Source organism: Blennius ocellaris (assembly GCF_963422515.1).
Source record: "Blennius ocellaris genome assembly, chromosome: 8".
Classification (NCBI taxonomy): domain Eukaryota; kingdom Metazoa; phylum Chordata; class Actinopteri; order Blenniiformes; family Blenniidae; genus Blennius; species Blennius ocellaris.
This window is the reverse complement of record NC_137657.1, coordinates 20,664,852-20,686,982: the sequence shown is the minus strand read 5'-3', so window position 1 is coordinate 20,686,982 and position 22,131 is coordinate 20,664,852. Positions and strand designations below refer to the sequence as shown.

The 22,131-nt window shown below is 40.6% G+C and overlaps 1 protein-coding gene across 1 annotated transcript; it reads right to left on the bottom strand.

The window, feature by feature from the left end:
- Positions 1-91: 91 nt before the first annotated feature.
- Positions 92-19,663, bottom strand: kcnn4 (potassium intermediate/small conductance calcium-activated channel, subfamily N, member 4; the record flags this gene model as incomplete). Its single annotated transcript, XM_080500549.1, has 8 exons — positions 92-262; positions 955-1,024; positions 3,037-3,158; positions 5,892-6,002; positions 8,421-8,556; positions 10,953-11,392; positions 13,691-13,786; positions 19,247-19,663. The coding sequence occupies 8 exons, from the start codon at positions 19,661-19,663 to the stop codon at positions 92-94; spliced, it is 1,563 nt and encodes a 520-aa protein (XP_080356675.1).
- Between the last annotated feature and the right edge of the window lie 2,468 nt (positions 19,664-22,131).

The following is a 22,131-nucleotide window of genomic DNA, read 5'->3' as shown; positions in this document are numbered from 1 at the left end:
CAAAAAAGCCACAATTCAATTCAAACGTAGACACCACATCCTGCAGCATGCCGTGAGGAGATCTGCACTGCATCTCTGCAGTAAGTGGTGGTTACCTGATCTCGGCGTGACGCTGACGTAAAGCCTGAGACAGCAGCTCAGAGGTTTGTTGGAAGCAGCGACTCAGCTCGTCCAGCTTCTGCTCCATGGAGAGGATCCGCTGCTCCAGCTCGCGATAGGAGTTGTTCCAGTTGGCGCTGAGGTCGCACATGATCATCTGCATCTGTTGGAGCATCAGACTAATATTTTAGGAGGTTGGAAAAACACAAATCCGTCTAATATTTTGTTGTTGTTTTTTTGTTTTGTTTTTTCAAAATTACAGCAAAGCCTTATAGTGTACTTGTATCTTACTGATTCATTAACTCTGTTTTATGAGGAATGTGAAGCAGGTCAAGGTCAAACAACCGTTATAAAATCAAAACCACTCCAATGTTACCAAGTTACTTTTGCCAACAGTTTTGGTCAAATGATCAAGGCCAACAACTCCTTTCTCTGTTTGCTGATTGTGCGGTTCAGCTGCATTAACTCAGTACCAGAGAGCAGCAAGTTTATTTTACTGTTAGACCGTACTGATTGTGAAGTGACCATGGCTTTGTTTATTTTTGACCTGAGGGCCACATTTCCAGTTTAGAAAAACTAGGATTCTTTTCCAAAATGAAGAAATCAATTTGTCATTAGTGCCTCTCATTGGTTTATATGGTTTTCATCTTGAACTGATTCCACATGGAGAACTTGTTTTTTTCCAATGAATATCCAGACAAATAAAACATTTCGATGCTTCTTTTTTAGCAAATGTATATGTATCTGTACAAGGAAATAAGTCGTGAGCCCCAAGATAGTGTTAATTGCTTTTGTGTGTGTGTTTTTTTTCTCGTTTTTTTTAATTAATCAACACAATATTTCAAATGTATTTACCTTTGGCAGGTCCACCATCTCACTGACATAATCTCTCAGTTTTCTCTGTTTGAGGCGTAAATGTCGAAATCTGTTCAGGAAGAGAAAAGTATTTTAAAGGGTCAGTATTTAAGGCTCATTGATTTATGCAGTGTTATAGAATTGAGAAATGAAATGGACTTTTTTTTTTTAATATATATATATCGTAGCAAGATATTGGACTGATACAGTTCAGATTTTTGATTGTCCAGATTATGTAAAATCAACATAACAAGCAATGAAAGAAACTTCTCTTCAGGAAAGACTCTACTGTTTGTATTTGGCAGCTTCCTTTTACAGAAATCACCACAAAACAATCATTGCAACTTGCACTGCTGGACAGTGTTTCCTCCGGATGCGCCTAATGTCTGAAAGCAACCGAATCAGGCCAATATCTCTTGATTATATATCTTTGAAGACGTTTCAAGGGGGTTCATCAAGGAACCTGTTGGATAAAGTGTAAATATGCATAACCCTGCCCTTAATGCAGTTCAAACCCAGGTCCCTCTATCTGAAGGTCAGAAGGTCATCTGATGCAACAGCAAGGACTCTTTCATCGCTATCATCCAGATAAATAGATGCAAGCATGCTGCCTTGTGACCTTTCAAATATTCACATTTATATGTGAGTTGGACCATTTCATACACTGGAAAATGATCATGTTAAAACAGCTCCAGAAAGCAAACTGTGTTGGAAAAAGTACATTTTATACCTGAACAGTAGTCCAGGCTTTTCATAATTGTTTGTGTGCGTAGTTGACATTTTAAAGATATCAGCTGTTGAAAATAATCATGTTTTCAGTTTTCCCGAGCGCCGTTGTCGTGTAAACCTACCCCCAAAATGCAATGAAAGTTCTGCGTTTTTACTTGAAAATTGTTGCAAGACTCAGACACTTAAACTGATGCCATGATTGAAGGTGATTTTAATTGAACATTAAAAAAAATGTTATTGATAAATACTGTATTTTTGTATTTTAAAAAATATTCTTCCTCATTTTACAAAAAGACAATTTCTTAAAGTCAAAAAGATTACTTAAAAACCTAGAAAAGCTAGGGGAATATGATGTTACCATTGTTAGACGTCCAAATACAATCTCTGGACTGCCCATCTGCAGATGAAATGTTTTTTTTCTGGACAAATATAGACGACTTGGCTTAAAACCGAACCTGTGATTTGGCGTAGAAAATGCTGACTGATCAAATATTCCACTACTCAACCTGGAGGAGTCATGCTGGGTTTGTTAGAGAGCTTATAAAATGTGGCTTTAAGGCTTTTGAAAAATGGAGGTGGAAAAGCTCTGAATTTAGTACTTTAGATTGATGAAACCAGAGAAACCGATCTTGAAATTGACCGGCGAGTCCCCGAGGACATTAAGGCGATGGAGTGATGGCCTCATTATAGTGCTCTTAAATCCCAAGGTGTGGAGGTTCCTCTCTCTCATACTTTTCGTGGAGTGTTGATTTGCAATGGTTGAGCCTGGTTTAAAGCAGGAAGCTCAGCCCTTCCACTCAGGCTTAGCGTACCCTTACATCTGAAATCCTGCTGTTGGGTTAGTGGATCTTGTAAAACTTACTGTCTTTTACAATACATTTGTTCTTCAGAAAGGCTCGGTAATGAGCAAACGCAACTCTAATAAGGAAAAAACTAAACAGAATGAGAGGTGACGCCTCGTCGTAAAAGTTTCCCTTTTCTTTCTTTTCTTATGAGTGTCTGAGGGTGGATGTGTAATATTGTGAACTGATGTCAGATACTGCAAATGGTAGTTTTTCTCTTTTTTCCAAAAGGTCAGTTAATTATTTACTTGCTCGTATGCCTTGGACTCTTTACGATAGCAGGGTTAATACATGCCCTACCCAACATAGCAGTTGCGAAAATATCCAATTAGTCCCTGAAATCAGCCGTTGAAATCAGTGACTCTGTGGGTGAGCATGTTGATACTGTGTTAATGAGTCATAAATGACACACGTAAAACACACAAACCAACACCCACTTACATCCCTTGTCCCAGACCTAAACACACAGACATCCTGCCCGAAGGCAACACTGGACCAAGCAGTCGCTCACTTTCTGATGGCTTCCAGAAGGCACCGCTGGTGTCGCCGGTGCTCGCCGCGGTTGCCCTTCGGTAGGTTTGTGCGGTGGAGCAGCCAGCATTCTCTCAGCACATTGGCAGCAGCATGGCGGATCTGATAGGAGGCACAGAAATATCATGGCCAACATGATGGATAAGTTATCACTGGACACCAGAATTCACAATTTAGCAGTGAACTTTCAAGATGGCTGCCAGTTTCTGCCAAAAGTGATTGCATGAATTGAACCTATAATGGCATTGAATTCCTTGTTATGACTGAGAGCAAGTTCAATTTAATCTTCTCAAACTCCCTGCTGCTGTGATTAAAAACTATCAGAAAATAATCACTTAAACAAAAAAGGGAAATTGAACTGAACCTCTTCAAGCGATATGAGGAAGAAAGAAACAGTTAAAACTTGATAGAAAAACGAATAAAACTTTGATAAACAATAGAAAGAATAGAATTAAAGAAATAAAAAAAGAAACTATGTTTGCAGACTTTGATGCTCGAGTCTTAAATAGGAAAGATCCTCCTGAAATATGCAGTTATCAGCTGTACGAACAGACCAACCTGTATAAAGGGTAAGAATCTGAGTTCAAGCCAACTGATTGAATCCAGTATTTCCTGTGTTTTGTTCTCTGATGCTGATCAGAAGGATAAAGAATTCTAAGGTTGTTTCCACAGAGAGGCTCGTATACAGAAATCCACACAGGCTGTTAACACGCCTCCAGTATCACCTTTTTTTACACTTTTCTCTTTGATTCTATTCATGTCTGTTTGTCTTCCTGCCAAAATCACTGGAGCTGCCCTGCAGTGATGTCACTCTGGTCCTGTTGTGAGGGTTATTAATAGAATAGAAGTTGTCAGTGTTTGCATCCAGATGTCTTCCCTTGTTCCCACACACACACACACACACACACACACACACACACACACACACACGCACACACGCACGCACGCACGCACGCACGCACGCACACACACATGCTCAAAAACCAAAACAACCACATGCAAGGCGGAAAGATGCACCAAAGTGACCGGATGCAGCCACCAGGAGAAAGGAAATGGTTGTATCCTCTACAGCAGTTCAACAACCGCAGTCAGGCGTTGCTGTACAGTTTGTTGGGAAGGTGTGGCACTGCATACAAACATAACTCTGAACTCTCACTGATGTATATTCCAGTACGCTACATTGTTTCCATGCTGGCTTTTTTTTATTTTTTATAATTTTGTTTTAAATCAAGCCACGTAATTTTGCACATCTACAAACAAAACCTTTAAATCTGTCCAAGCACAGAGCCTCTCAGAAAGCCACTTTCACACATGCTCGCCAACACACGCATGAGCTCGAGCAGTTTCCTGCCGTCACTGCACCGTCCTGAACTGACTCAAGTTTCTTTCCTGGCAGAGATAAGATTATTTCCTCTGTTTGACACCTTGAAAAGAGGCCGTAAAGATGTTGAAAGACTCCTTCTGCAACCTGTTTTCCCACACTATCCAGTACTCCTGTGACTTTTACTTCAAGGTACAAATTGTGCTTAAAAATAGAAACAAAAACCAAAACACACACACACACACGGATGACATGGAAAGCAGATCACATCCACTCTACATGACTTATCAAGATACTTGTTTGGGTATTAGTAGTAGCAGCAGTAACTTTTGATAGGAAGGTATTGTTGACTGATGAGACCGTCATGCAAGGACTGATAAAACTAAAGCTCTCGTTTGCTGACTTCCTATGTGAATGTTTTGGACACGATCCTCCATGTGCTGACTGATTTAAAGATACATTGCTTATTCATGCTAATGAAGGTCAAACTGCTTTTGGGTTACACAGGCAATAGAAGCATAACTCGGTGCTTCAAATCAGAAATGATTTCATTTTTAAATCAATAACTATTACGCTTATTTCTCACAAGGCCAGGGATCATCATCTAAATATATATAAATCTAAAAAATGTATTTGGGGGCCAGGTTGTGACATAGCACTTCTACCACAGGGGAAGTATTGATAAAGACCATGTAAGTGTTCATTGTTCATTCAACAGAATTTACCTGTGAAATGTGGTCTAAATGTGGTTAAAATATTTTTACAAAATGTGCCAATGGACCAGTGATGGGGCCACCAGTGTTCCATATCTGCACAACGTTTATTTCGAATTCCTCTCCATTACTTTTACAATGAATTTTGGTGCAAAAAATTTTTTTTTTAACCATCCACTTTGTATAATTCATCATGGCTGCTTCGCAATAACCAAAAGAAAAAAAGGAATGGTGGAAAAAACGTATCCCCCTGACGCCCAGTAATTTTCCTGGCTCACCCCCCATGTAGCTCTGTGGCAACCCTTCAGGGGAATCCCGTCCCACACCACACTTTAAAAACCACTGTTTAGTCCAAAAGTACAGACGAACAGTCCAGTGTGCCCTGCCTCTGCCCGTAGTCGGCTGGGATCAGCTTCAAACTGACAGATCAGGAGAAATAAAGTCTTATTTTACACAACTACCAAGCATTTCAAACCAATACGGAGCATACTAATGTTTGTTAGTCTGTGTTATGTTATTTTGTACAGCAAAATGAGACGGATCTCTGCTCTCCAGTCTAAATTACTACGCAATGTTGCAAGGATTTGGCAATATTAAACATGGATCTAACATTAATTTCTGATGGACTATCCAACCGAAACACATTTCAAATATCAGCAAGCTGACAATCAAACAGGAATTAGAATTCATCACCACAGCCTTTTATGTTAATAGAGTTCAACCATTACAAAACATCCACATTGTGTGTATTCCCAAAACTCAGTGCCACATGAAGTATTGAACTTTTTTGCATGTTCTTACCCGTTTGGAAATCTGGATGTCCAGCATGAAGAAGTGCACATGTTTCTCTCCCTTGTTTAATGCCAACTTCTCAGTGACGATTGCGACCAGCATGGCAGTGCAGGCTACTCCCTTAAGTACGACACACACACAGAAACACACACTGCAGTCAGCTCACTCTCTCAGCGACGTCGAAGAAGAAACCGTGAAGTAAAACTGAGGCCAGTCATTGCAGCCTGGCTCTATCTTGTTTTGTCCGTATCCTAAACAGTGGCTTTAGTTTTCCTTGGGGTTTTTTTGTGTTTTTTTTAGCCTTAAAGTAAAGAACTTATAGAGAAAACTCAATGTTGATCTTCATTCCCCAAATAGTTTTGTCTAATAAATCAAAAGTTATATTTGCACCAAAAGCTCACTGGTAAAACAGACCTAATAGTGAGGCTTTTCCTCTGAGGATAACTGTGCTATTACTGGAAAAGGAGCTACAGAATGACGGTGAATATTGAAATGGCACACAGAGTAGTCCTCCACAAAATCACACAAATTACAGAACCCAAAGACAAAACTACACACATGCCAAGCTTACAAAAAGAGAAATGTTTTGTTTTCCTTTTACCTGTTTCTCCTTTTTTGGCATTGCATTAGAGAGAGAGAGAGAGAGAGAGAGAGAGAGAGAGAGAGAGAGAGAGAAATAAGAAAGTTGACACATGAGCATAAGAAAATGTCAGCCAGAGCTTTTTTTGAAAGATATATTTATCCTTCACTGCAACAGCCACAGAAATATCTATCATTACATCGTCTGTGAAACCAGGGAGGTACAAACTCTTTCCGAGGATCCGTCAACACACAGCGATGGGATGCACGTCGTGTTGTCAACCCGTGAACACAGCTGTGAGGCGAGTTATGGGTGGACAGACGCCAAAGCACTGACCGAGGAAGCTTTCAGCCATACCACAGGTGTGAGCATCACCACCAGTCACCACCTCTCTGATCTTCCCTAATGGGAGGAGGGCATTTATTTTATTTCCAAACCATGGGCACAGGTTGGCACACCCTCTTGTTGTACTGGCGCCAAAGGTAATAAACCACCTAAAAATGGACATGGTGGAAAGTTTTCCCTTAAAAGGGGGGAACCTATAAAAACAAGGGAGATGGAGAAAGAGAGGGGGGGGGGGGATTGGGAAGATTGTTTTCCACCCTGTCACAGAGGTGTCGAAACCAGATCTGTGCCCACATCCCAAACCAGAGCAGAGTGTCTTATCTGCTGTCGTCACACTTTAAGGCACGAGTAAAGCGTATTGTCTTTTGAAGCGTGCAGCCACTCCTCGCCGTCAGTGACTTTATTCTAAATGAATCACCTCTAACTGTCTTATCTCAGATGCCTACACCTCTATCTCTGACCTTCCCTCCCAACTTTTCAATGTGACTTTTTAAAGCCATAAAACTATAACGTTCATCTTGCATGAGCAAAAAAGAAATTTACCACTTCAAAGGCCTATTCACTTCTTATTTGTACACAAATGGTGGAATCAACCTTTTCAAGTCGACCAAGTTTCTGATTCTACTTTTTATTAGAATTTTTTTTTAATACTCCCTGATGACAGGTCAGCTAATGTCACATTATATTCACAAGGAACAAACAAAACCAGCAGCACACAATGTTACCACTCATCAGAAACATTGCGGATCGTTTCGGTGTGTGCCGACCGTCGACCTCCCTCAATCCTTTCACATCAGCACCTGGTACCACCAAAAGTGCTATTGAAGAACAGCACGCTCACTTGCAGCTCTGATGGAAGTCACACACCTGTGATTCAAAGTCTAACGGGGCTTGACGAGAGAACTCGTGCAATCGGCTGCAAGAGGTGGTGGAGATGACTTGGCCATGCTGGAGGGATGTGAAGTGAAATTGGGAAAAATTCAAGAGGAAAATGAGAAAAATCTTGGTGTATTGGGGATGAAGTAACCTGGAGTGGATGGAACAACAGGGAACAGCAGGGAAAGCAATGCAATATATCAAATGAAATGTATCGTCAATGTATTAAGTCAGAAGAAAGACCCAACACAACTCGAACCAAATATGGCATAATAGATCATGCTGGTTAAAATCACCCGAAATATTTCATAGAGTAGAGCTTATTCGTGTGCAGGGGTATAAATCAGAGCAAACCAGAGAAGAAATGGAGGAAGGAATCATAGTATCGGGGGAAAATCTTGTTATTGTAGGTGTTATCAGGGTGGTTGCGTACACAGACAGAAGTTCGTGAGGTGGTTTCATTAAGAACAAATACTGAAGTGAAACAAAGATAACACATCTCCACTCCCAGTGCTTATCGAAGCAAACATTAAAATTGGCTAAATCATTTCCCCACACAGGCCAGACAACAGCTGATTAAATAACACAAATACCTCACAATAGTTGCGTGTTGTATGTATTCCAGTATGCTCACTATTCCATGCACTTTCTGAAAACCTTTTGGATTTCAGAGTTGGATCCTCGAAAACATTGAGCCACATATGCATTACATGTAAGAAGAAACCCAACCAAGTTACCATGACTCCAGTGAAGAGACATACGGCCTTTCCACAGCTGGTGTTGGGTGCCACATCCCCGTATCCCACTGTGAGGAAGGTGATGGCGATGAGCCACAGAGCCGTGTCCATGTTGCCTGTTAATTCCCGAGTCTGCCTGCAGGAGGAGAAAACAGCTCTGAGGCAGGAACAAGGGATGTTTTCTCCAGATGCTCATGCAGCCCACCGACTGTACATGGATTAGGTCAGTTGGTGTTTGGGTGTGAGTGTCTCTCTGTTTGTCCTGTGATGGACCGATGACCCGTAACCTGCCTTCACCCAAAGCCGGCTGGAATCAGCTCCGGCCCTCTTTGACCATAAGTTGACCGTATGTTGGATAAAGCCGTACAACTTCTGTCTTCTGTTATGTAACAGCAAAAACAGAAGTATTGCTCGTCTATTACTACATATTCAAACCCCAGCCATATGAACTGTAACGACACCTGATTATATGGCACAAGGCCGTATTTGTCTACATAACAAGATTTTCAATACATTTAATTATATTTAACCAATATAGAGCAAAATTTGTTTTAGAAATTTGTGATTTTCTAAATGTCCTCAATACAAAATAGTCTGTGCTTTAGAGAAAGAGATATGAGGGACTTTAACATTTACTTTGTGTGTATGTATGTGTGTATTGCAGTATCAAAGCTGTGGCTGTCTTTTTTATGATTTAGAAAAACTCAATGAACAACTTTATGTAGAAAAAAATGAACAAAGTAAAACCAGTGTAAATATAAATCTATCAAGCATGAATATTTTACTTACTGCAAAAAAATACAGGAAAAAAAAAAAAACTGTCACAAGCATAATATCTGGGAAATTAAATCTTTCTCTTTCTTATAAATTTGCTGTCAAGGAAATATTACAAGAACACGGTGACCTATCATTTATTTTCTTAAAAGTTTTAGTGAACAATTTGAACAGTTGTCTAAGCTGACCCCACAAATCTTCTCTACAACTTTTAATCAGCATGGTAGGTGGTTTGATGTGGACCGTATTGGTTTCCAGGAAGTGATAATTAATATCCCTGAATCAACCTTATCGACATTATGACCACTTACAGAAGGAGATAAAAACAATTGTCCTGGTACCTGTCAGGGTGGGATACATCAGTTTCCAAGGAAAAACGTTGTTCTCAAACTTGTTGCATAGATGAAAAATAGCAAAGTGTAAAGGGCGGAGCAACAAAGGTCAAATGGATTGGAATCTCGTTCGGGGTGTGGCCTACTTTTACCTCATAGCACCTGTGCTACAGAAGCTCTCGTGGGGAGTTCCCCGAAGTCTGCAATAGTTAGTATCTGTTACAAATGATCCAAAGAAAAAGTGCTGAATCAGAATGGGTTCATTGGAGGCCGAGGCACAGTGATGTGTTGGGAGTGAAGGCTGCCTCTTGTGGTCGGCCACAACAGCTGAGCTCAAACTGCTGCAGGATGATGGTTCTTCAACAGTGTGTATGGTGCAACAGCTAGGTGGTAATAATGTTATGGCTACTCAGGGCACATGTGTGAGAATAGAGTTCAGTTCAATGTCCGGACATTTTTTCAGTCTTGTCTGCAATTAATCAGGGGTTTTTGTTTTGTTTTTTTCATTTCATGAAGCAATTAGGATCAAAATGTAAAAATGACCACAAACCAATTACACAGAAAAACACCCTGTGAAGGATCAGGTTGACATTTTTCTGGCTCACGCTAAAGACTTTTTTTTTTTTTTTTTTCAAAGCAGCAAAACAGGAAATGGTGATTTTGAAACCTATTAATGGAAATCCGTTTTGAATAGAAACGTCAAATTGACCATCAAAGTTGGAGGAGGAATGTTATACTAAGATGCATGTCTTGCTTTACAGTGTGCATGAGTCAAACAGCGGGTGGATGATTGGAAGAAGATGGTTGACAGACGGAGCTGCAGCATGCGCTTATGTTTGAACGCTGACAAACAGCAACTCGTGCTGAAACACAAATTTGGACATTTTAATTTGTTTTGACTTTGGTTCATTAGGAAAATGATTGATGTTACTTCAGGCAGTCTTGTGTTTCCAAAATCCATGATAACCAATCATTGCTAAAGGTCAAACTAAAAAAAAACAACCTTAAAAAGTGCGAAGAATAATGGCATTGGGGATTAAAAGTGAGCATTTGTTTAGTTACTTTTCCAATGTGTGCTAGTTAATATTTGTGGGACAGGCCCAACTTTATCAAGCTCACTTGATTTTGAAATGGCGATGTGGAGGTTGAAATGCTTCAGTTGCTATGAAGGAGGGCTATATTATCTCTTAGATTTCGTAAAAATCCTTTCATAGAAGCAAAGATAACCAAAGATGTTAGTATGACTCTCCATCCAGGCCAAGGAAATTACACCCAGTGTATCAAGACATGTAGAAATAAGAAGACGTCAGTTCTGCATGTGACATATCCCACACCTGTTGGTCGACCGACTACCAACGTTTGACACCACAGAGTAAATATCCACTTGTATTTGTGTTGCTGATTCTCATGCAGTCATCCTCCCTACCTTTCACACAGAGTAAGCATCCAAGACGCAGTGAGCCAGAAGAAGAGAATGAAGACTAGCAGCGTACGCGCCGGGTGTTTGTTCATCAGTACCTTGAGAACAAAACGAAAGGTGAAGTTGATATTGTTGAGCGAGCCGATGCTCCGGTAGGAGGCGCTCAGCAGCACTTTGCTGTGCAGTAGGATGGCTCTGTGCACCAAGTACAGGCGGAGGAACATCAACACTGATAACAGCAGCTCCAAGGCCTGCAGCGCCTCGCCGTTGTGATTGGAGACGCACAGCAGAGTGGAGGTGGAGGACGAGTTGACATGGAAGCTCGCCTCCAAGTATGACCCCACAGGGTGGATGACACAGACCAACAACTCCAGGGTAACCACAAGGATCCTGTGGCTGGCCATAGCGATACGCCAGTCCACATGGTTGTGGTCAATGATGAACAGCTGAAAGACGGAGGGACAGTGGATTAATAACAGTGGAAATACACGTACAGCTTAATGTCAGATGTATGCATGACCATAGGAAACATTAGATATTCTCTCAGTGGCAATTCATATTTTCATTTTGATGTGCTTTGACTAACACGGCTGTTGTCACACACACACACACATTTTGATTACGGTAAGTTTGCAGAAAAATAATGGCACGTAAACTGAGTGCATCACACGTCCCCACATCTGCTTCGTGAGGATTTGATCCATTTTACCTCACTTGTTAATTTATTGAAATATAATGAACAACACAATTTGTTTTGCTACGTTAAAAACTGTTTGTGGCAAGATGCATTTTTTCGTCTGGTTCACCATGAATTTTGTTTGCTTTGTTTTCTGTGTTGTATATGAAATCATGAATTTGTCACTGACCACCCCCTTAAGTTTATTTTCTTCCAAATTGAGATTAATTTTCTGTTGCACGTCCAGTTCCACAATATCAAATTTTTGTGCTTATGGCGACTCAGTGCTAAAATGTATTTTGGCTCATATTTTATTTTGTCTACATCAGGGGTGTGCGTGCCAAGACCGACTCACAAGAGGCTACTTCCTGGCCTCATAGTGGACACAACACAATACCGAGACCCAAACTGAGATATCACTAATGCTGCCAATAGACTTAGCGACCTCGTTGTGCAAAACATGTTGTCAGGTTGAGTTTGTAAAAACATCCATTATGCAAGTTATTTTGGACATTTCAATATATGCTGCATCGGAAGGTTTCAGTAAATTTTCTTACTATTGAGATTGTATCTATTTCTATCAATAATTATTTGTTTTTACCAACGCCTATTTTAGTTTTGTAACTACACTCTTCTATCTGCTCTACTGGACTATTTGAAAGAAGTCAGAACTCAATGAACATCGGTGGTATCAGTTTATACATGTCTCTGACTTTGGATTTAGGTATAACTTTACTGATAAGTTGTGTGGTACATACGTAGATGTATGGCTAAAAGGATTTCAATTAGGTTGATTATAAGTTGAAACGGGTGTGATCTTGTGTTACATCGCCACATGATTTGTTTATATCAAATCAAGAGACAGATTGTCCAAAGTCCATTCTTCTTTTATTCAAGTAAGTCAACAAACAAAACTCAAAACGTGCACACCAGACACCACTGCCTCTTTCAGGCTCTCTCATGGTCTCTCCCACCTGTCACACAGTTTGTCTGGCGGCTCCTCCTTTTATAAGCAGAGAGGTGAGGCAGCACACCTGATTCACATCAGGGCTTAATCACCTCTCTGCCACAGTTTGATTTTTGAAATATAATTTTTTTTTAACTCCTTCTCCATCTTCATGTGGTTCATCTGAACATAAGTGTTGTTGAAAAACAACAAAGTGACGCTTTCACAAAGCAGGAGGTACAAATATGTTCATATTATCAATCTAGGTTTTTTTTTTTATTTGTTTATTTGCTGTACTTTTTGTGCTCTGTTTGACGAGAGTCGTAAGTGTAATCAAAAAGGAGAATGAAATGAATTATTATTTCCCCTTCTACCAGCTTTTTCAATCAATCAAGCTGTTTTCTGAGTTCACTCATTGAGACATCCTGATATTTATAACGGAGACAAGTAACATGATCCGAAAAACAACACTGCATCTCCACCCTCAACCTTCTCCTCGTTATCTCATCCAAGCACTTGGAGTAGAGCCCCTCTGGTATCAGACACACACACACACACACACACACACACACACACACACACACACACACACACACACACACACACACACACACACAGTGACAAACCCAACTGTGCAGAAAAAACTTTGTACTACATTTTTCACACCACAATCCTGATGGCTGCTGGACAACATGTTTACTCTGGTTAATTTCAACCAAATCCCTCCATATATATCAAATTCACACACAAAAGCAGTGATCCATGAGAACTGGAAAATCATCACAGCTGCAATAGTCTCCATGCCTGTGTGGGCTGATATTCGTTGCTTAGGGTTTTTTGGGTTTTTTTTGGTTTTTAAACACGTGGCAGATATAACAAGGACAATCAGTGTTAAACCGCCAATGGACTAAATGCTCCTTCGACAACAATCACTATCAAATTTTGCAAACAAAAGCAAAGTCCAAGCTGATCTACTTTATGACAAACATTCCCGGTGTAAAAAAAAAGTGATGCACAAAACACAGAATGTAGAAACCTGGAGATCAACAATGCACATGCACTCATATGAAAACTCTGACTTAATAACATAATAATAGCGTCAAAAGTGGAAAGCCAACTCACCAGGATGTCTTTATAATGGAAAGCTATAATGAGGATCAGGAGACACCCAGTGGACAGGCTGATGGAACAGTTGACGATCAAGGCAATGAGACTTCCCTGTGAAAAGAAAAAAAAAACCATAACCAACGGAGATGCTGGATAAAATAAAAGATGGTTTTCTGGACCAGCTGCTCCTCTTTCCATTGTGTTTTATGAAATAGCTTGTCAATACCATGTTTGATTGTGAACTCTGTGTGATACCATTAGTAGAAAGGGTTAGAACACATGCAATAAAGGTGGTGTTTATTATGCTTGTATCTAGATTGAAGGAAATCACTCAATGAAAAGTTCCTGGCTGATATAAGACCACTGTTGGCCAACATACAGGAAAAAAGTAGAGAAATTGTTTCATTTGCAACAAAGCTGGCGTGTTCAGAGGTAGGATCTTGTAAAATACTAGGTAAACTTGATGAAATACTCATATAACATTGTTAAACCTTTAGCCCACCATGGAAAAATGTTTTGTCAATTTCTAAAAAACTGGAACAACTTCTATTTTTTTCCTGCCAACTCTTTACTTAACCATGGATTCAACATGTGTAGAGAGCTTCTTTGTCAATGTGACCCCTGTACCGTCACTGGTACTGTAATTTCAGTCGGACCTGTGGAAAACTTTGTTTGACTTTAGTTTGCAATGTTGAAAAATTAGATAATTATCTACTTGGTCAATTAAAATACTCGGCCTCTTTTCAGGTATTTGTGTTTTCATTAGATATTTTTTTCTCATGTTCAATATCCGCTCAGTGACATGGTGTGTTATTCTGCAGGAAACAACCATCAAAAGATAAGTACACTGTGGTCGAAAAAAGGTGAACAGGTTCATCAACTGTACCCAGGTTGGAAATGTCATATTCATATAATTCATATATATTGTCATATAACAATCGATTAATATAAAAGGGGATGATTTTAATAGGAAAATATCCCCCACACCATTACATCACCACCACCAGCCTAAATGTATGCTTTCGTGTTGTTTACTGTGAAAATTCTGACCCTAACATGTAAATGTGAAGGCGAGAAATCGAGGATCATCAGGCCAGTTGAAGTTTTTCCAATCTCCTATTATCTCATGTTGTTGAGATTCTGTAAAGTGTAGCCTCAGTTTCCTGTCCCTGGCAGAGAGGAAACCAGTGATGGTTGCTGGAGCTCACTGAGTCTGGGTCCTTAGACAAAACTCCTAATGTTATGAGAGCCTACCTCAGGCCTGGGTGATTATGAAAAGAATAGAGTCGGAGTGGCTCAGACGTTGCCCGGATCAACGTTCCACGCTACTCAACCAGGGCAATCTGTTGGGAAATACTACTGGACTGGAGCAGTAGACAACACAGAACTGATGAAATACTTTCACATGAGTAATCCTAAGAAGAGGAATTGTGTGCAGACAATGTGGGACCTATTGGGGACTTTGAAAACTCACAATCAATACTAACTAAGAAGCATCTGGTGGCACATTGTTCTAACATATGGAACTGCCAACCACTATCACAGCTCCCTGTGTTGGCTCTGTGACCAACACAGGGAGACAGACAATCACACAAAAACTTCAAATGAATGGTTTTGGATCGTGTGAGGCAGGGGTGTCCAAAGTCTGTCCTGGGGGGGGCCGGTGTCCTGCAACTGGGAGAGAGCTCAACCCTGCAGGACTCCGGCCCTCCAGGACTGAGATTGGACACCCCTGGTGTAAGGAAACAAGAGTACCCGGGAAAAACCCTACATTTCACCTAATACTTTGCACGCCTACTCCACGCCTCTGTGGGTGAACCCGGCGGTGGCATGCTCTACTGCCACAGAGACCACGCAAAGAAAAAGAAAAAAACAACTGTGATTCTGTAATCAAACATCTTGCATCTTGATGCAAATTCAAGGGTGTGGATAATTCAACAGGGAGCGATTCTGATGTGGTTAAAAGTCAAAACGTGAATTATGAACTTTCAAACTTGACCATGTCGGTGGCATAGTGTGACGTTCACTGGCACATTACCTTGTTTTCCACAGTGAGCATCCACATCAGGCCTGCGTTTTATCCAGGGCCAGTTAGAAGACCCCGCAAAGGCTCAGCATTTCACCACACGCCATAACAGAGAGCTCAACGACATGTTTCTTGCCGAGTTTCTGAACATTATTTTTGTAGCATTTTCTTGTTGGAAACAGTTCCTTCCAGCCTGGTGAACCGAATGTGGGTAAACTGTAACATGAACAGTCTCTCATAGTCTCTTCTTGGACAAACATTGAGCCACTGTCAATAGAGCAGGCCACCCAAGGCAAAGTAAATAAATGAAAACATGAAATACCAAATCTAATGCAAAAGAAGGTGGTCCGGTTTGATATATGTAATAATGCATGCATATAACTTTACAATCTTTATTATATTTTACTGTAAGTACTCTGGGGGGGGGGGGGGGGGGGGTTAGCTCGCACAATGCGGGGAAGTCCAAGCCCAGTTGAAACATTTTTGAATATTCAGTCAACACCTCGCACCTCCTTGATGTGATGCTTTCAAAATGTGATACAAACTAGTTACACCTCTCAGTTATTAAATGGTGGAGCTGTTACACAGCGAGACAGACAGAGAATACACTGTTTGATCTAAATAGTCTCAAACACAAGGAATTAAATGTTAAGATTGATAAATAGTAATATACATAGTTAAGTTACAGTTCTAGTGAAGTTACTGGCTCTTTTTAATGTTTTTTGGATGCTACTTTCTTTTACTATGTGTTTATCAAAATTTTATTGTGCACTGTGTGATTTTATTGTACTATCCTGCTTTGCTGCTGTAACACTGCAAATTCCTCTGTCTGTGAGATCAATAAAGGATTAGCTTATCTTATCTTATCTTGTATATACACTTTCTACACACCATCAGTTACACCATCAGAAAAATATTCAATTTGGTTAAACCAAACATTTTAAAACAAAAATTACCAGGTAGGTTTCGTCATGACTGTTTTTTATGTACAGGCATACGTGAGTGTCTGAATGTGCACAAGCATGAAGAGCAAATTGAATTTCAGTGTGTGTGTGTGTGTGTGTGTGTGTGTGTGTGTGTGTGTGTGTGTGTGTGCGTGCGTGTGTGCGTGCGTGCTTGCGTGCGCGCACTTGTTCTGTTTGAATTGAACTAATGAACATTACCTGACATGACTGCAGTATATATATATATATGCCACTGCATCTCCTCGCACCAAAACACAAATATGATGTCACACATGTATTCGAGCTATGGCAAGACACCCGAGTACCCAGTTAACAACCCATAGAAAAAACAGGGGGGAACATGCAAACTCCACACACAAAGGCCCACTGTACCCAACTCCAACTTTGGATACCCTTGCTGTGAGGAACAATAGTTGACCATAATATTATCATGCAGTGTCGTATCTTCTTTCAGGAATCCTTGAAGGAAATCCCAAACACTTTGTAGCTGCATTGTCAGATGACACATGCGGAGTTGATAAGTGCACTTGAGTCTAACATCTGTTTTGTCGTGGTCCAACGTTTCCCATCAAGAACAATTCTTTGCATTAGAAAACTAAAGTCTTGTTTCAAGTGTTCCTTTTTCCTTCTTTGTGCACCTGCCCCTCCAAAGATCTCTGCACAGTCCTGTTTTCAAAATGTAACTTATAGTATTATGTGTGGACTATGCAATGTTGAACAGTTAATTATGTCTGACATGACATTCAATATTGTTTGTTTCCTGTGATTCAGTCAGTTGTGATGTTGCATAATTGGGACATCATATTAAGTAACGTTTACGCTGTAAAGGATTGAATTACTAAGAAATAAGTAAGTTGATGTGAGTTTTTCACAACAACATTTTTAGCTTTTCTTCTTGGACAGCAGACCTGGAGTCTTGGAACGACACAGTCAGTCCGTCTCATCCAATGATCTGATTTACCAGGAAGGTTATACCTTTAAAAACACTACATCATGCTTAGCTTTTCAGTCTCAATGTGTGCATGCTGTGTGGGATTGAAAAGTCAACCCAGAGTTGTCAAAGTTGTCAAAGTGCTGCGGGACAGATAACGTGAGGTCACATCTGGGTCAAAGTGGATGTAGCAGGAACTCGCACCGCCAAAATCAAGAGACTTTTAGACCGGCCACGCAAACGCTATAATTATACACTAAATGATGTGGAAAGATAGCCTCAAGGACTGTTAACAATCTCACTGTAGGGGAAGAGGTGAAATGTGGAAAAATGTTCCATAAATAGCCTTGTTTTCATGCATAACCATGAAAAGCTGTGCTTGAATATAACTTTGTCCACTGGCATTAAAAATCATAGGACAGCTCCAAAACATATTATAGCATATTTACAAATAGATTTAAAAATTAATTCAGAAAAAAAAGCTCCACATAAAAAGCCTACATGACTAAATGTTGTGTCTGTCCACTTGCCACATCTTACACTCATGATGTGGACAGCGCATGAAGGGAAAGTGCTGAATGCTGGCAATGGTTATATAACCTATGGTTAAATCAGCTTCTCCAAAATAATATGCTTTAACTACAGCAGAGGACTTTTCCAGTGCATCAGCATTTCCATGACTTCCCAAGCTGATGCCTGTTGTTAGAAATAGTTGGACAACACCTGTTCTTGGTTCATAATAGTGAAGTGCAACAGTAAAGCATATCTAAGCCAGTAAGTGCACACTCATTTCTCTCCAAGTCTGACCCTCATGCATACTCATGGTCAGGTAGTATTTCCACTGGTTTGTCAAAGAAGCATAACCAATGTGAATTAGAAATGTGAAGATCTCTCACACTAATCAATCACTGAAGCTACAGCATTTGAGGGGGTCTGATGTTTTTAGGTATGCATGAGAACTTTTTTCCACATGTGGAACTGTAGGAAGTCAGAGGGAGTTAATAATTTGTTGATTGTGTGGCCTGGCATTGTTATCCTCTGAGATCTGCATGTTAAAGTCATGAGGCTGTGCAACCAAACACAAAATGGACAAACTAATCAGTCGGTCAGAGTCAAAGCCCAGGTGCAGATTCCGCTGCATGAGTTTGTGTTGACTTCTAATCAACTCTGTTGTTATGACAAATATAGGCAATTGTGGGGTTTTTTCCCTCTCCACCAATTCCATCAAATTCAGCAAAATAAAATACAGTAATAAAATAGACTATAAATTAGTTCCTGTTTGTTGATAAAGACCCAATGAAACGTATTTCGAGCAGCACATGTAACTTCTCATGAACTTCGCAGTGAAGATGAGTTGAGATGTTGTTCATCCAAAGCATGATGTGGAAAGTACTGCAGTTATTATGTTGGTTATGTTAACTGATGATGTGTTCGGGGGTAAATAGTGTTCATGACACGAGTCGTTGTAAAAATCCAGGGAGAGAAAAGTCATTTAACTAGTGTCAAGTGCAAATGTCTTTATCAGCTCAAGTTTTGACCGGAATTGGGACTGTTGCGTTTATTAATGAAGATGAAGGAAAGTGTCATATGGCAGTGGTTTGCAGTATGTTTTGTTTCCAAAGAGAATAATTGGAGGATTTTGTACCTACCGGCTCATACACAAAGGGACATATTTCCGCGCGGATTATCATGAGCAGGATCCCGAGCAGAGCAGTGCCCAAAGCCAAGGCGCAAAGTCGTTTTCTGTCCTCGATTAGAAGCTTTCGGTCTCGCAGTCTGTAGAGGTCGTCTCCTTCCATGTGAGCGACCCGTTTTCCGGTGAGTGACAGGGGCACGGACACTTCTGCCGCGTCCTGGCAGTTTCGCCTTATCGGCCCATCGCAGTTCACGCAGTCCACTTTGGAGTCGCCGTGCAGGTTGCGGTTTGTTATCTCCCTCTCCAGAGCGCACATGATCCGTCCGCCTGCCGCGCTCTGCCCGTCCCCGGTTGCCGCCGCGCTGTCCCGCGCCTCCCCGCTGTACTGTCCCGTGTCCCGTTTGCTCTCCTCCCGCGGTGGGAAAGGCATAATCCGATGAGAGATATGCGTACCGGGCCTCTATCCCGTTTGTTGCTCATCGAAGTGGCGAGTCTACCCAAAACACTTGTTCTATTTCTCTGTCAAACTCATTCGGACCGGCACTGTACGCTCCCGATCAAACTGATGCACGGCGCGTGCACGGTTTATTGTCGTGTGTGTCACATGCGTAATGCGCTCTTATGGAATTCCGTTACACAGACAGGCTGCAGGTTCAAAGAAATAATATGAGCCGATGATATTATTTGAATTATTGTTTGGAATAATGTTTATTGATTGTAGCTATTTATACAATAATAATAATAATAATAATGATAAGTGATCGGAAACTGCGTAAGAAAGTAGTTTTAGTTTGAATTTCTGTAGCAGCGCTGCGCTCAGGCTCCATAACAGAGTCAGGGTGACATCGCGTGGATGATGTATTTATTGCCAACCTGCTGTCTGAATGTCCAACACCAGACAAGATGCACTAAAACGGTTAATAATTTTCATGCTTTACTTATCCTCTACCGTTTTTTTGTCTCTAGACTTCAAAAACAAATGTATCATATCAATATCTCAACTTTTAATGTATATCACCTTTATATTTTTGACGGATTAGCCACTTTTTAAAGTCAACTGCAATGTTACCACTTGAATTCATTGTCCCTTCATTTTCTGCAAATGGATTGGAACTGTCAACAAAATGTGAGACATCAGATCTCCCTTCACCCTCTCTCTCCGTGTCGAAGGAGGAACAGCGTCATGGCCTTGAGCTAAATGACGCACCGAGCACTCAGGACTTACTTCCGCAGCGGCATCCTGCTGACGGTAATGAAGGTCCCTCCAGCTCTGCAGGATGAGTTCAAGCGGTGCCAGACTGACAGGTGATTTCTGAGTCAATTCAAAATATGTTTTGTTTTGTTTTTCATGGGGGAAAAATAGAACAAACATTGGTACAATGGATTTCCAAACGTTTTGATAACCGTTCAAACTGTTCAACATTTTGTCACATTACAACCTCAAATGTAAATGTATTTTATTGAGAATTGTTTTCTGATAGATCAACACAATATGCAGCAGTAACTGTGAAGTGCGAGGAAATTAATATATGCTTTTCAAATCTTTTTACAAATAGAAACTGAAAGGGGTGGTGAGCAAAAGTATTTATATCCCCGGAGTCAATACTTTGTAGAGTTATAGCTGCAATCACAGCTGCAAGTCTTTTGATGTATCTTTACCAGCTTTACACACCGAAAGACAAAGCTTTGCCCACTGTTCTTTGTAAAATAGCCTTGCTCTTGCTCAGTGGGATTGGATGGAGAGCATCTGGGAACAGCAATTTTCAAGTATTGCCAGAGATTTTCAAGGTCTGAACTTTGACTTTTCCATTGTAACACATGAATATGCTTTGATTTCCAACAATAATAACAAGAAGTATCTGATGGAGATCACCCACCTGGAGGACTGGTGCAGATAACAACAGCCTCAAGACCAATCATCAGCTGATTGTGGAGCTCCAGAAAGAAGCAGCAGAGGGCGTACGACCCACTCCGGATCAACATTAACATCACACTGGACCTGTCATGACCCCATGTTCTTCTAACTTGTCCTTACAGTGTGGGACAAGTAATGAAAACATTTCACGGCATATTATACTATGTATAAGTGTGACAAATAACGGACTCGACTTGATCTAAACCTTTCCACTGTCGCTCTGGCTGCAGTGTGGTTGTCTTTCTGGAAGGTGAACCTCCGCCCCAGTCTCAAGTGACTCCAACAGAGTTTCCTCCAGGATTGCCTTGTCTTTGACTCCTTCCTGTCCCTCCTCAAGTAAAGCAACCCCACAACATGATGCTGCCACCACCATATTTCACATTGGGGATGATATTCAAGGTTATGTCAGCGAGTTTTCTGCCACACTCGGCATTTTACATTGAGTCCAAAAAGTTCAATGTGAGTCTTCAAGCACCTCCCTCCACTTGTGTTGCTGTGTCCCCAACTTGTGGCAAACTGCCAACAGGACTTCTCCTCTTTTTTTGTGTTTTCCCCAACAGTGGCTTTCTTCTGGCCACTCTTCTATAAAGGCTCGATTTGTGGATGACTGACAGTCGTCCTGTGGACAGATTGTTCCTCCTGGTTTAATGGGCCTCTTGCATGTTTCTCTGATCAATTCTCCTTGCCCTTCAGTTTTGTGTCAACAACTAAATCTACTATATAAACTCATACCACATATGCACACAAATACTAATTGTGTCTGAAAGGAGTGGGAAGAAGCTGAACCTATTTATTATTCCTTTATCCTTATCCCAAATTACTATTAGATTCATTTTTATTAATCCATACATGTACACCCTGTCTGTTTCACTACAAACCTCGTTCAACATGCAGTTAAAAAGACAAGCTGGTTTTAAAATAGTATTTAGACAATTTGTTGTTGTAAAATTGGCATTATTTTGTACAAATGCTACAAACTAGAA